At 38.7% G+C, this 15,358-nt stretch overlaps 1 protein-coding gene across 2 annotated transcripts in view; it reads right to left on the bottom strand.

The window, feature by feature from the left end:
• GARNL3 (GTPase activating Rap/RanGAP domain-like 3) overlaps window positions 1-15,358 on the bottom strand; it is a 163,429-nt gene that overhangs the window by 120,031 nt on the left and 28,040 nt on the right. For both annotated transcript variants that reach the window (XM_006834784.1, XM_006834783.1), the window contains one exon: window positions 5,495-5,569. In XM_006834784.1, the coding sequence (XP_006834847.1) occupies window positions 5,495-5,569 (75 nt within the window). The remainder of the gene's footprint in view (window positions 1-5,494; window positions 5,570-15,358) is intronic.

Genomic DNA, 15,358 nt, shown 5'->3' with positions numbered 1-15,358 from the left:
AGGAATACTTTGTCACTGTAACCAAAAGAACTGGTGGAACGCTCAACCATTTCAGAAGGTAGCATATGATCAATAACTGATGGTACTGAAGGAAGAAGTCCAAGTTGCACTGAAGGCATTAGCAAAAAGCAAGGTTCCAGGAATTGATGGAATGCCAACTGCAATGTTTCAACAAACAGAAACAGCTCTGGCAGCACTCACTCATCTATATATGCCAAGAAATTTGGGAAACAGCTACCTGGCCAACTGATTGGAAGAGATCCATATTTGTGCCCATTCCAAAGAAAGATGATTCTACAGAATGTGGAAGTTATGGAACAACATCATCAATATCACACATGTGAAATTTTGCTAAAGATAATTTAAAAAACTGTTGCAGTAGTACATCAATAGGAAGCTACCAGAAATTAAAACTGGTTTTAGAAAAGGACTTGGAATGAAGGATGTATCATTGTTGATGTTCAGATGGATCTTGGCTGAAAGAAAAGTTTGCCAGAAAGTTTGGCCATCCTGGCCTCCAAGGAGCACTCTGGCTGCACTTCTTCAAACTTGTGCTTTACTGACTATGTAAAGACTCTTGATTGGGTTGTTGTTAAGTGCCGTTGAGTCAGTTCTAAGTCATAGGGTTTCTGAGGAGCAGCTAGTGAGCTTGAACTGCCAACCTTGCAGTTCAAATGGCTTTGTAGCCTGTTGCATTAACCCACAGCACCACGACTGGGTAGATTATAGCAAACAATGGATAACATTGTGAGGAATGGGAATTCCAGAACACTTAATTGTGCTTATGCAGAACCTGTACATAGACTAAGAGGCAGTCATCTGAACAGAACAAAGGGATACTGTATGGTTTAAATTTAGGAAAGGTGTGCCTCAGAGTTGCATCTTTTTACCATACCTATTCAGTCTGTATGGTGAGCAAATAACCTCAAGAAACTGGGCTATAAATTAGCATCAGAATTCAAGGAAGACTCAGTAACAACCTACAGTATACAGATGACACAACTTTGCTTGCTGAAAGTGAAGAGGACTTGAAGCATTTACTGAAGAAGATCAAGGACTACAGCTTTCAGTATGGATTACAATGTAAAGAAAATAATACTACTAGAAAAAAATGCTTAAATCATCTCCTTAAAAGCACTGAAGAGCTTACAAAATAGTAAGGAATCACTATCCAAAACGGAAAGGCAAGTGTGCACTCAGAGAAGTAGGCCGAACACATGGACTCTTTCTGATTAGAGGACATTTCTCAATCATAGCAAAAGTGAATTTGGGATTTTGTGACCCCTTAGGGCAAGAGGGAAAATAATCCAATACCAGGACCCACCTGAAGTAGGTAATAGGAGACATATTCCACATTAAACTGGAATCACAAAGGGCTATACATCCAGGGCAAAGTTGGCCCAGAAGTTACCACTCCCAGCCCTTCCCTCCACTATCCAGGACTTCGAGGAAGGTTGTCACATGCTGAGCAGAGTTCAGTGGGGAAGTGTCTATGAGGTGCTGTGACCACAAGCAAGCTTTCATATATACCTGCAGCTCCAGTTTTCACCATCTGGGTGGTTGAGAAAGCCTTAGACTGAGAATTTAAAGGTGTCTGACCAAAGCAAATTCAAGTCCTTTCTGAAAAATATTTCCTAAAAATTATTTTTCAAGAACAACAAATAGCACATAACTAAACGCACCATGAGCATATATCAGCAGACAAACCAAGCAAAAGATATAGATCTACAAAGAAACACATACTAGCTTTATCAGTCACTGATGATATCACCATTATACTACCATACTTTAAAAAGTGAAATACAAATTTGACATTATCGTAAGTGAACAAAAAACTATAAAGTAACCAAGCAACCCTTGGTCAGACAAGAGTTTCTTAGATCCTATACCAAAAGCACAAGCAGTAAAAGAAAAAGTAAATAAGCTAGTTTGTTGTTGTTGAGTGCCGTCAAGTTGGTTCCAACCCACAGTGAAAGTGTATAGAGTTTCCGAGGAGCGGCTGGTGAGATTGAACTGTTGACCTTGAGTTTCAAACAGACTTTGCAGTCCAGTGCGACCAAAATTAAACGTTTTATGTTTCAAAGGACACATTAAAAAGGTGAAGAGACAACCCACAGAATAGGAGACAATTTTTGCAAATCGTCTGTCTGATATGGGTTTATAGCATTTAGAATATACTAACAATTCTTAAAACTCAATAATAAAAGGATTCTGATGCATAGTGCCCCCATATAGGGTTTCCAAGTCTATAAATCTATACAGGTGCAGATAGCCTCATCTTTCTGTAGAATAGCTGGTAGGTTTGAATTACTGACCTTGAAATTAGCAGCTCAATGTCTAACCTACAATGCCACCAGGGATCCTTAATAACAGGATAAGTAAGCCAATAATATATCACGACTGCCAGAAAATGGCTAAATCTGTCTTGGAAAAAGTATAGCCAGAATCCTCCTTAGAAGCAAGAATGTTGAGACTTTGTCTCATGTGCTTTGGATTTGGTATCAGGAGAAGGGCATCATGCTTGGTCAAATAGAGGGTCGGTAAAAAAGAGAAAGAGCCTCAATGAAATGGAATGCTACAGGGGCGACAGCAATGGGCTCAAGCACAGCAATAATTGTGAGGAGAGCACAGGATCAGGTTGTGTTTCGTTTTGTTGTACAAGGGTTGCTATGAGTCAGAATTGACTCGATGGCACCTGACAGCAACAATCCAATAACAAACTTACTTTACAGCTTCATATAGTTTCTCCTTGGGTTTGAACATTTTAAAGCAGTTATATACTAAGTCTTTTAAGGGGCTCTGGTAGTATAGTGGTTACATGTTCAAGTCCACCAGCTACTCTGAGGGAGAAAGATGAGATTGTCTGCTCTTGTAAAGATTTACAGATTCAGAAACTCTATATAGGGTCATTATATGAGTTAGAACCGACTTGAAGGTACACAACCTCCACCACCATTGAGTCTTCTAATGCACTAACTGCTTAACTAACAGCAAGTCACTTTTTCTCCTCTGAGTTCTGGGTTCTTTTAAGGTCTTTTAAGGCTATATATTAACACTGGACAGAAGCTGTTAACTCAAGATCTTCAATATAAAATTGAGTCAATATGTTCCAACTGAGCTTTGATGGAAAGAAAATCTAAAACAGAATGTGGGTCTTGATATCATATGTCTCAGAGAAACACTCTGTGACAGAACTGTGTTTTGAACACAACAGACTGAAATGATTTGTAAAATCAGTAGCTCTACCACATGGTGCCAAAGACCACACTGCTGCTGGTGAATTGTGGAGCCATGATTTGAACCCAGACTGATGGCAGAGCTACTTCTAACAGACACTCCACAAGTGATTTCTAATCCCTGATCAGAAAACCTGCCCTCTGGTGTACGGTAGATGAAACTAGGTGACCAGTGTCTGATGACTAAAGTTTACAGTGATGATCCTAGGACCCCATGATGATCCTGTTGTTGTTGTTAGGTGCCATCGAGTTGGTACCAACTCATAGTGACCGTATGTACAACAGAATGAAACACAGCTCGGTCCTGGGCCAACTTCACAATTGTTGCCATGCTTGAGCCCATTGATGCTGCCATTTTGCCAAACCATCTTGCTGGGGTCTTCTTCTTTTTCTCTGACCCTCAACCTTACCAAACATGAAATCCTTTCCCAGAGACTGGTCCCTCCTGACAATATGTCTGAAGTATGAGAGACAAAGTTTGGCCATCCTGGCCTCCAAGGAGCACTCTGGCTGCACTTCTTCCAACACAGATCGAAGGACTTGATTTATATCTTTCTTGGGAGCTATGGATTTCTTCCAACCATTGATCCTGGCAGAGGCTAGAACTGTGCTTAGATGAGGTAGGGGAAAGTACAATGCATTTATTCATTTAGGGCTAGGCTGAAGTTCTATAAAATTCTGGGAGCAGAAAGATGTGTTGAGGTATATCAGTCTCTGGGGTCTCCGAGTTTCTATAAGGTAGAAACTCAGCATGGTGGCTGAGTTTTTCCCAAGAACTGGAAAAGGAGGACTCAATCCTTTTACTTCCAGCTTAGCTCCTAGATACTCTTATATGTCTGAGTCAGTGGTGATAAGAATGTCTCAGCTCAGGAGCTAGGCCACTTTGGGGAGGACTGTTTTCCCACTTTGGGGAAATATCCAGAAGCAAATTTTACTGGGAGTTCTTTCGTCTATGTGGGTCAGCGGACATATTCTGGACAATAAGTTATTTGGGTACCTATTCAGGGATCCAATCCAAGATGGGACTGCTTCCCTTTCCCACATAGTAATGATAGGGGTATCAGTCTGAGAGAATGGCTAAGTTAGGGCCAAAAGTAAAAATGAGCAACTACTTCCCAAATGCTGTAGACTTTCAAATTAAATTCATAGTCCTTTGTCAAGAATCTGCTTTAAAAAGCAGTCAGAATGGCAAAGTGGCAATACAGAAATAGTTATGATAATCACAACACCCATTATTAATTACTATTATGGTCATCAGTTATTCAATATTTATGTTAGGCATAGTGCTAATAGATTTATATGCTTAGCTCACTGAATCCTTACAATGATCCTGAGGCAGTTTTCATTTTACAGATGAATAAACTGAGGCTTAGAAAGGCTGTATTATTTGCCCCAGGTCATATAACTAGGAACTTGAACCTAGGCTTATCTGACTCAAAAGCTAGTGGGTGCTGAAATACTATGATGAGCAAAGAGGTAGCAAGAGAAGAAGAAGAAAAAAAAAACAAACCCTGGGACACTTACATACCACTCCACAGGTTGGGTGGCAGAACTCAAAGGATAGAGCAGGAAGTGGCAGTTTTAAAGAATATAAAGAAAATCAAGGAGAGTCCCTGTGGTTTGTAGTAAGGTAGATCAGAGAGCCCAGAAAGAGGCTTGGGCTCAAGGCCTGATGGATAGTAATGGCATCCTTTCATAGCACCTGCTCTGAATAAAGGAAGCACTTTGGATTCACAATGATTTTTTGCATCTCTCTTGGACCGTGATAATGCCCATTTAATCTGTGACAGAGCAAGTTGACCAGTCTGGCAGAAAGGAACAGCTGGAATTCCAAGGACAAAGAGCATCCTGGCTATGAATTTTTCTTTAGTCCTATTGCTGCAGAACACCTTCATGTGTCTACTTAGTTTCATTATAGATACTTTCAAGTGTACATGGGCACTTTCCACACCAAGAATAATGACATTTTCCCTTCATGTCTACTTCAAGCAAAGCTCTGAAGCTTTATTTACTTCTTACCAAGCACTGAACTGCTAACCTCAAGGTCAGCAGTTCAAACTCACCAGTTACTCCTCAGAAACCCTATACAGGGTCATTATGAGTCAGAACCAACTTGACGGCACAAAACAATGACAACATCAAGCTCCTCTTAGGGAAGCTTTCTGTGGTAATGAACACCACAAACTGTTCTCTATTACATCACATATATTGCAATCACATGCTTGGTGACAATACGGAAACTGTGACGGCATCCTTACCTCATCTGAAGAGCCATTTTCCACTCTGAATCTTCCAGCCCTTTGGATGGCTCCATCAGCATCACTGGAAATAAGCTAAGGGGAAAAAGAGCACTCAAATAAGTAGCTGGGCCTTCATTTACAATTCTCCTCTGTCTATATGTATCTACCCATAAGTAGGCCAAATCCAATAACACAAGCTGAAGGGCCCATTCTAGAAGCTAACAGCCTTATTTAAGTCTGATCAGTCAAGTCCTCATACAGTCTTTAGTAACTCAAAATCAAGTAAACAATTAAGTAAGTAATTCATTCAACAAGAATGAAGAAAAGAAGTACCAAATTTAAATCCAAACATATTCTAATACTAAAAAAATCAAAGTGATGTTTCCTGGAACAACAATCTTATTATATATCACATGTGGACAAATGGTAGCTCACAGATGGCAAGATAGAAAGCCAAGTCTCAAGTTTAGCCTGCCTTCACAGAAAATTCTAAAGAACAATTAATGTCTGGCATGGACTCAAGGCTCTATTAAAGTTAGAGAAATCTCTGTGGTTCATTCCCTTCCCTTCCAAGGCAAGCAGACTGTATTTTAGCTCTGGCAATGGGAAACTTGCAAACAGACAATCTTCAAGGGACTCAATGCTAGAAAGAGATGCATGAAAAGGAGATCAAAGACTCAGTATATCAGTCCTAATATTATGGACTTGGGATTTAACTAATTTTCTTCTTCTAGATTTCTCAGTAGGAACATGGGAAAACGTCATGTCTTTTTTTTTCTTTTTCTTTTTTGCCTTTTAAATCTGCCCACAACTTGTAGCAAAGATTTGCCAACAATTTCCATATCCCAGAGGGATGCTTCTCATCACTCTAATGCAAGGTTTGTCCAGTAAAATAGATACTCAATTTCTTAAGAAAAACTGATATCTCATATATTTTCACTTGTATTTCTGAAATATGAGGGTGTAAACATAAATTGGAAATTTTTCAGGGAAAAAACACACTCAAGGAAAATTATTAAAAGAATATTGATCATTTTTTTCCATGGAGAATATAAAAATAAGTGCTTAATGCTTATTGAGTTCTTCTATGTGCTATATGGACTCCTGGTGTGGTGCTGGAAGATCAGCACTGAACTGTGAACCACAAAGTCGGCAATGCAAACCCACCAGCTGCTCCTCGGAAACCCTGTACAGGGTTGCTATGAGTTGGAACTGTCTCAATGACACTTAATGTGTTATACACTCTTCTGTCATTTACATGAAAATTTTTTTCTGAATATAATATTGTGATTTGAGTGAACATTTTACAAAGCAAATTAGTTTCCCATTCAACAGTTTATATATATTTTGTTTCGTGACATTAGCTGCAATCCACTCAATGTAACAGCGCTCTTCCCACTTCTTCCGTGGGTCCCTGTTTCTATTTGTCCTCCTTTCCTGCCCCTTCCCTACCTTCTGAACTTCATTTTGGACAAGTTCTGCTCTTTTGGTCTCATATGGTTGTTTGTTTCAAGGAGAACGTTCCTCACAGTGTTACTGTTCACTTTATAAGGCCTGTTTACTGTTTGGTTGGAGTCCTGGTGTAGTGCTGTTGGATAAGTACTGGACTTCTAATCACAAGGTCAGCAGTTCAAACCCACCGGCTTCTCCTTAGAAGCTCTATACAGGATCACTATGAGTCAATACTGACTCGATGGCACTTAACAACAATAAACATTGTTTGGCTGAAAGGTAGTCTCCAGGAATAGGGTCATTTCCAGGTTAGGTATACTGAATTATTTAATTCTCATAATAATAGTACAAGGTACGCACTTTTATTACTTGCACGTACACATGAAAAGGCTGAGGGAAAGGAAGATAAAATCGTTATGGTCGTCACACACCTAGGTTGTATAGAGCTGGGATGTAAACACGGTCAAGCTCCAGAAGCCCACTGCTCTCATGTAATCACTTACATAACCATATTCCATGGACTGTCAATTGTAAGCAACATATATAATCTTTATCCTGCAAATTTATCTTTAAAAAAAAAAAGATTTTATGCATACTTAGGTATTTATAGCACCAGATTATTATACTGTTAGTAAATTGAGGCTGTGCAATAGAGATCAAATATAAGCGCAAGATAGTTTCAGGTCTCCTAGGGTCATTACCACTTTCACAAGGGAAGTACAGAGAAGTCAGTGACTCAAAAGCTTGAGGGAAGAGCCAGTAGTCATTAATCAATTCACTGATCCAGTCATAGAACAAATATATACCAGGCACTGCCAGACATGAACAATAACGCCCTTTTCCTTTGTTGTGATTTGAGAAAGAAGTTTATTGCTTATCATGCTTAAAAGATTCAAGACAGATAAAAGAAGAACGTTTAATGATTTGATGGTTAGAAGGAATTTAACTCTTTCTGAATTTATGATCCTGAAAAACCCACTAAGAAGCTGAACTCAGACGTCATCTTACCCAACTCCACTATTACCATCTTCGTTAATCCAAGTCATCATCTTCTCTTACCTGGATGATGGTTGTTGTTATGTGCCATGGAGTCGGTTCCGACTCATAGTGACCCTGTACAGGGTTTCCGAGGCTGTAAATCTTTACAGATGAAAATCTTTACAGATAAGCAGAAAGCCTCATCTTTCTCCCGTGGAACAGCTGGTAGTTTCAAACTGCTGACCTTGCAGTTCGCAGCCCAATTCGTAATCACTATGCTACCAAAGTTCCTTCTGGATGATGGTAACTACCTCCTAACTGGTCTATGTACCTACCCACCATTGCTCCCCTCTAAGCCACTCCTAACTCTGCAGCCTGATAGTGTCAAATTTCCAATCTGATAATGTCCCACCTCAATTGCAGTACCCATATCTTTCCACTAGATGGCTTCCACGCATGGTGCTCCTTGCATAGAATGCCTTTCACTCCCACTTTCCTCTAATGAAAACTTGCTCATCCTTTAGTTTCACCATGGTCCCCAATGCTGAAAGATGCCTTCTCTGACCTCACTGCCTGGGAAAATCACCCTGTTATAAGTTCTAAGAGAACTCAACAGAGTTGTGATTTATGCTTCTTTGTATGATTACTTGATTAATGTTTGTCTCCCTCACATGTTCACTCTACTTTCCATGATAAGCTTTACGAACTATGTTTATTTCTTCTCACCACTGTATCCACAGAGCTAAGCACACTGTCTGACATGGTTGCTGTTGGTTTTCTTAAGTGCTATAAGTTGGTTCTGACTTATAGCAACCCTGTATAGGGTTTCTGAGGAGCTGCTGGTGCCTTTGAACTGCTGGCCTTGTGGTTAGCAGTCCAGTGATTATCCTACAGTTCCACCCCAGGAGATCACTGCTTGACATAATAGGCAGTAACTATGTATTTGTTTTACAACAACAAAAATCCATGTAAATAGATGAATGCCTAATCTCTTTTGAAATGACCAAAGAAATATAAAAATGAGGGTAAGCTCTATGCCAACCCTGGAAACCAAAAACAAATTATAATTCATGTAGGAAATTGCAAGGAACTTCTACCAGGCCAATCATGAAAGAAAGACCTAAGTGAAAGACACGCCAAATAATCTGTACCACCACATGCAAGGGAAAGTCAGTCCAAGTGGCAAGTGAATCAAACTTGGCAGGTTCAAACTGAAACCCTTAAGCTCATGCTGGAAGGGCCTGACATGAGAGTGGTTGGAAAGGCAGTAGATGGGAAGAAGATTTTACCAGGCATACTGGGTTACATTATTCAGCACTGGCACAGAGAACAGCAGCCCCAGGGTTCTTCTACCCCCAACTTTATATCTGTCCTGGACAGCTTACTAAATAAAGCAGGGGGTGCTGTGGTAGCTGGTGCCTGATAAAGACAGATACACTAGCTGGCATAAAAGGAAACAGTGCCTCAGGGAACTGGTGAGAATGAAGAGATGAAAAACTCACCCCGCAGAGAAAAAAATCTTTTAACACAGCAGAGAAGTTGATTGCCAAGTAGCTACCTCTGTCAGTAGTTTTCTTTTATGACGCCTCACACACCTCTGATCGGGCCAGTTATAACTATACAAAAATCCAAACTATTCTCTTTGTTGAAAGGATAATTGACTCAGGATATGACACAATCTCTACCAGAACCCATCTAAATGTCCATTACTACCCAACCTAGAAGCCATATCTTCCAACTTATCCTATGTGGTAGAGAATTCTGGCTGCCACCAAAATCCATTCATGCTATCTTCCACAGTAACAGATTGTAGCTGGATACACGGTTAGATCACATTTCTCTTAAGATGGTCCTTTGACTTAATTTTCTCCACTTGTGAACCAAAGTCAAGATGGCACTTCTGGACTTGGGCCTTTAGGAGAAGGGAGGTGCTTATATAGCATGTTCTTTCCCTTTTCACTGGCTAGAACCCCAATGACAAGAGAGACCTTAGAAGTTTGTGTTAGAGGTAGTGGATTTATCATGAGCCTGGATCCCTGTATGACAGTGCAGGTCAAAGTCATCCATGACTTAAAATATCTGGCTGAATGTGTATTATGGAAATAAACTTGTTCTTTAAGCTACTGCATTTTGAGGTTCTTTCTTAATACTATACTCTTAATACTATACTTAATACTATACTATATAAGGAAGAGCAAAGAGAATAATCACTTAATCTATTGATTTAAAAAGTGGAAAGTGATATGAGGTATCAGAGCAATTGTTCAATGTACTGAAAAAAGAAGCACAAGGAAATTTTTGGAAAATGCCTAATATGGTAATAAGTTTCACTGACTTTATAAAAATGGAACCATCTGTGATCAGGAAAATCTACTTTCAAATGTAAAACCTGATTCTTGAATTTTGAAATGCAGTGACCCCAATGAACCAAAAACTAGATGACGTTGTAGGATAAAGCACTGGACAACACGTTTGGTCTGAACCACAAGGTAGGTGGGTCAAACTCACCAACAACTCCTTGGAAACGCTATACAGCGTTGCTATGAGTTGAAATCGACTTGACGACACTTAACCACAAAGAAGGAAATGCCCTAAAAAGTAAATTAGACTACATCAGCTGATACATGTTTAAGATAGAGGAAAATTATTGAAACTACAGAGAACAGGAGGTCCCTGGATGGTGCAAATGATTAAGTGCTTGATTACTAGCTGACAGGTTGGTAGTTCGAATTCACTCAGAGGTGCCTTGGAAGACAGATCTGGTGATCTGCTTCCAAAAGGTCACAGTCTTGAAAACCCTAAGGAATGGTTTTACCTTGCACACATGGGGGCAACATGAGTCAGAATATACACAACAGCTCTAACAATGCTGGGTTATTTGATCACAACTAGGATAACCAAACTCAAGTAGAATAAAATGCATGTTTGTATTATAACTAATACTGATAAATCAGATAAAGATACAACTTAAAAAAGAAGACAGAGACCATATCTGGGAAATAGTACAGGGAGTAGTGGACTGGGATGTTATTATTAAGCTGATGGTTGGGCAGAAAGCCCAAGAATAGCCAAATCATTCCCTAGATCAACTACCCCTCTCTTTAAGATCCTCTGCTAGTGAGCTAGACCAAAACCAGAGAAGCACTCCTTTATTTAAGATGGACTGGCCAGAAAGGTTCGGAAACAGAGTAGACAGCACGTTAGTCTGCTATCTTGCCAATGCAAAGCCAGCACAGGAGGGAGACAGTCAAGTCTCCTCTTGCATAGGAGCAGATCTGACCTTTGAGTTTTCCTTCAGTTCATGTCCAAAAATGGGGCATTCTGACCTATGCTTTGATTTTTTGAAATACAACTCAACCTATCCAGAAAATCATATATCATTAAGATTTTTTGAATCTAATTAATCTAAATCTAGTCAGCAGTTCAAGACTACTAGCCATTCCTCAGGAGAAAGATGAGGCTTTCTGTTCCCGTAAAGATGTATAGCCTCGGAAACCCTACACAGGGTCGCTATGAGTCAGAACCGATTTCACGGCACATAACGACCACCACCCCCATACTCCTGAAAGAGTCCTGGTGTGGCACTGCAGGTTTACGTGCTGGACTGGAAAGTCGGTTTAAACTGCAAGGTCGGCGGTTCAAACTCTTCAGCTGCTCCTTTGAAACCCTATATAGGGTCACTGTGGGTCAGAACCAACTCGACAGCATTTGACAACAACAACATAATCCTGAAGGGTGGAGAAAAGGAGGGGGTTATGTTAGAAAGCGGAAAAGGGGAGTCTGGAGATCCTTTTAGAGGTCAATGGAGAGAACAAGGCAGGCAGCATAATAAATATGAATGCATTTGTTGTTGTTGTTATGATGTGACGTGGAGTTGGTTCCAACTCATAGCGACCCTGTACAGGGTTTCCGAGGTTGTAGATCTTCATGGGAGCAGAAAGCCTCATCTTTGTCCCGCGGAACAGCTGGTAGTTTTGAACTGCTGATCTTGTGATTCGCAGCCCGATTCGTAATCACTACATTACCAGAGCTTCTTATGAATGCATTACACTCCCCTATTAAAAGAAAAAAGACTGAAGGTTTGGAAGCACAAATGAAATCCAACTAGCTGCAAGAGTACAACAAAAACAATAATGACAAAGAAAGGCAGAGCAAAAAATACTCTTGGTAAATGGAGGAAAGATTGTTGCTGTTGTTAAGCAACGGCAAGTCGATTCCAACTCATAGTGTTCTCTATAGGGTTTCCAAGGAGCGGCTGGTGAGCTTGAACCATAGACCTTGTAGTAGTTCAAGCCAACCTTGCTGTTCAGCGCATTAACCCACAGTGCCATACATGTGAGGGTAATAATAAAATCAGAAAGTAGACCTTAGGAGAAAAAAATACCAATTGGAAAAAATGTTATTTTATATTGACAAGTAAAACCATCCACTTCCAGACTGCACTAATTATAAACATTCATATAATGAATTGTTGTTGTTAAGTGCCATGCCACTGTGTAGTGTTTCCAAGGAGCAGGTGGTGAGCTCGAACCGCCAACCGTTTGGTCCAAACTGACCCTGTGGTCGAGTGCTTATTCGACAGCACCACACCAGGAGTTCATGTAATGAGTAATATCATAAAATTGTAAGATAAAAGCTAGTATAAATAAGAGTATGAAATTACAGTTAAATGATAAATTAGTGTATTTCTCTCTGATAGATTAAGGCAAAAACTAATAAGGCTAAATAGAGGAATCACCCAACTCTGTAATCAATGAAGCTAATAAGCATGATTAAATAAACATATGTTGAATTTATAAAGGTACCAGAGAATACACACTTCTTAAAAACATTCATTGAATTTTTAAAAGTGTATCTAATAATGGAAAGAAAGTACAAATAAATTCTATAAAAAAGAAACTATACAGACCATTTTTAGCATAAAAATGATAAATTATTGTCAAAATAAAAAAAGAAAAATTTGGAAATTAAAATACGTAAATATATACTTGACAAAACTCTTGAGCCAAATAGAAAAAATAAAATGGACACTATTTAAACATCAATAAAAATAAAAATAACACAAGGAGACTTCAAAAAAATTACTGGAAAATGGAATGAAAAGATAATAGAATATTTCTAGGAACTTTTTAAAGCCGCCTCATACATACCAAAACACGTAGTGCAATAAATTTCTACATATACAAGAAAATTCATGTTCTTAAATTATTTCATTATTAGATCAATAACAATACAACCAATAAACTGAGCATTAACCTCTAGAAGATTTTAGAAAGATAGGAGGGAAGAAAAAAACTAAGGAAAGTAGAGGAATGGAATCAAAATAGATCAGAGCAGAAATTACAGAATTAGAAAAACAGTAGAACAGATAAACGCACCCAAGAGATTTTTAGCAAGTTTGATTTTAAACAGCAAACACAAATTAGTTACAGAAACCATAAAGAAACCATAGCCACTAATAAGATTTTTAAAAGCATAAGAGAATGCTATATAAAACTACAAATATCATTTTAAAAATTCTAGGAAATTAAATTTATGTTAAGAAGAGAAAGAAACAAAAGAAACCAGTAACTAACTATTTTTAAAACTAAAAGAGGTGCCAGAACAAGGGCCGCTGTCTACCACACAACAGCTGTGCTAGCAGTGAAACCTGTGCCTCCCACATGGAGGGCCAGAATTCTACTACTCAACCCCCAGGGTCCCCTAGAGAATAAGCAACAGGATTCTATTGTGTTCATTATGTTGTAGAAATTAGGGGGGGTTAGACATATATTTTACATCAAAAATGCTAAGAGGCCAGGATTTGTATTTTATTTGGCTTTATTTTGTCTTACACTTCTGATTTGGTCATATGCCAAATGATCAGATCCTGAGGAAGACTGTGCCCAGAGAAAGAAACAGCATTTGCTAGGCACTGCAAGTGATTCCTTCAGAGTTCTTACACTGTCCCAGTAATGTAGCCATTAGGCACCTGTGACCATTTCAATTCAAACTTCAATTAATGAAAATAAAATAAAACATTCAATTCCTCAGTTGCACGAGCTGCACTTCAAGTGTTCCCCAGCCTCATGTGGCTAGTGGCCATTACACTGGACTTGCTATTGCTGCTAAATGCCATAGAGTTGGTATTTACTCACAGTGCCTCTGTATGGGGCTTCCAAGGCTGTAAATCTGCAGGAGCCTCTATGTTCCCCTATATTGGACTGTATATATATATATACATATATCACCAATAGGTCTATTGAACAGGACTGTGACATTCTGGCTATTGATGTCACTTTGGATGACCAAATTCAAGTTGTTTTCCTAGGTGAAGTATAGGGTTGGCTACTCAGGTGAAGGCTACTCAGTTAAATACACTGAAACAGGTTAAGATTCATGTGATTTAATATTTTGAGAAAAGGCTCTGGTCTAATCTCAGCAAAACTGTAACTAATTCACTTACTGCTGAACAGTGTTCAATGTATTAGATGCTTTATCTCAGGAAAAAAGTAATATCCAAGCAATAGAATCTATTTGCATGATTTAACAAATTAATAAATAAAAATGAGCAAGAAGCATAAAATGTTATTCATTATCTACTGTAAATAAAAATATTGTTAGTTCCATATTATAGCCACTAAGTGGGAATATTTCTTAAAATTGCTAGGAACATAAAATTTTTCAAAAGCACAAAGCTCTTTTCCTCTCTATTGAATTGTTTTGCTTCTCTGAGCTGGTGGCCTATTTCCACTCTAAATCAGTGTAAGGGTTCCTAGTGACTTCTGTTTAGCGTCTACTGTGGACTTGGCATTCAGGTACAGAAATGACAGAAACTGTATTCTAACCCAGTAAAAACATGCCTTCAAAAGTTTATGCAAAATACAGCTTGAAAAATAATATTCCAGATTTCTACCTCCAGATCTTCTTTCTTTAAATGAGTGGCCATGAGTGTGAGTTTCTGGAACTCAATTGAACAGGTTTTCAAATCTCCATTGCACCTGTGCTAACTATGCCATCTTAGGTAAGTCACTTATTTTTTCCTCTCTAAACATTAGTTTACTTATTTCTAAAATGGGGACTTACTTAGGCTTCTTTGTGGAAAAGACTCAATCAAATAGTATATGATTGAGCCAAGAATCATATAATATATGAACTGTATAATATGTGACTGAGCCTAGAATAGTGCCCAAACATAGTAAGTACTCAATAAATGTTAGCTCTATTACTGTTAGTATGATTAAACCATTTTAATGCTGCATTTAAACTCTTGGAAGCTCTGTTTAAAAATTTGTCCATTTAGCAAATGCTACTGGGAAACTATTTTCCAGGCCCTATACAAACATCCATTGAAAATCGGAACATGGAATGTACACAGTATGAATCTGGGAAAATTGGAAGTTGTCAAAAATGAAATGGAACGCATCAACATCGATATCTTAGGCATTAGTGAGCTGAAATGGACTGGTATTG

This window comes from Chrysochloris asiatica, unplaced genomic scaffold (assembly GCF_000296735.1).
Source record: "Chrysochloris asiatica unplaced genomic scaffold, ChrAsi1.0 scaffold00014, whole genome shotgun sequence".
NCBI lineage: Eukaryota > Metazoa > Chordata > Mammalia > Afrosoricida > Chrysochloridae > Chrysochloris > Chrysochloris asiatica.
The sequence above is the reverse complement of the archived record's forward strand: the minus strand, read 5'-3'. Positions and strand labels throughout refer to the sequence as shown.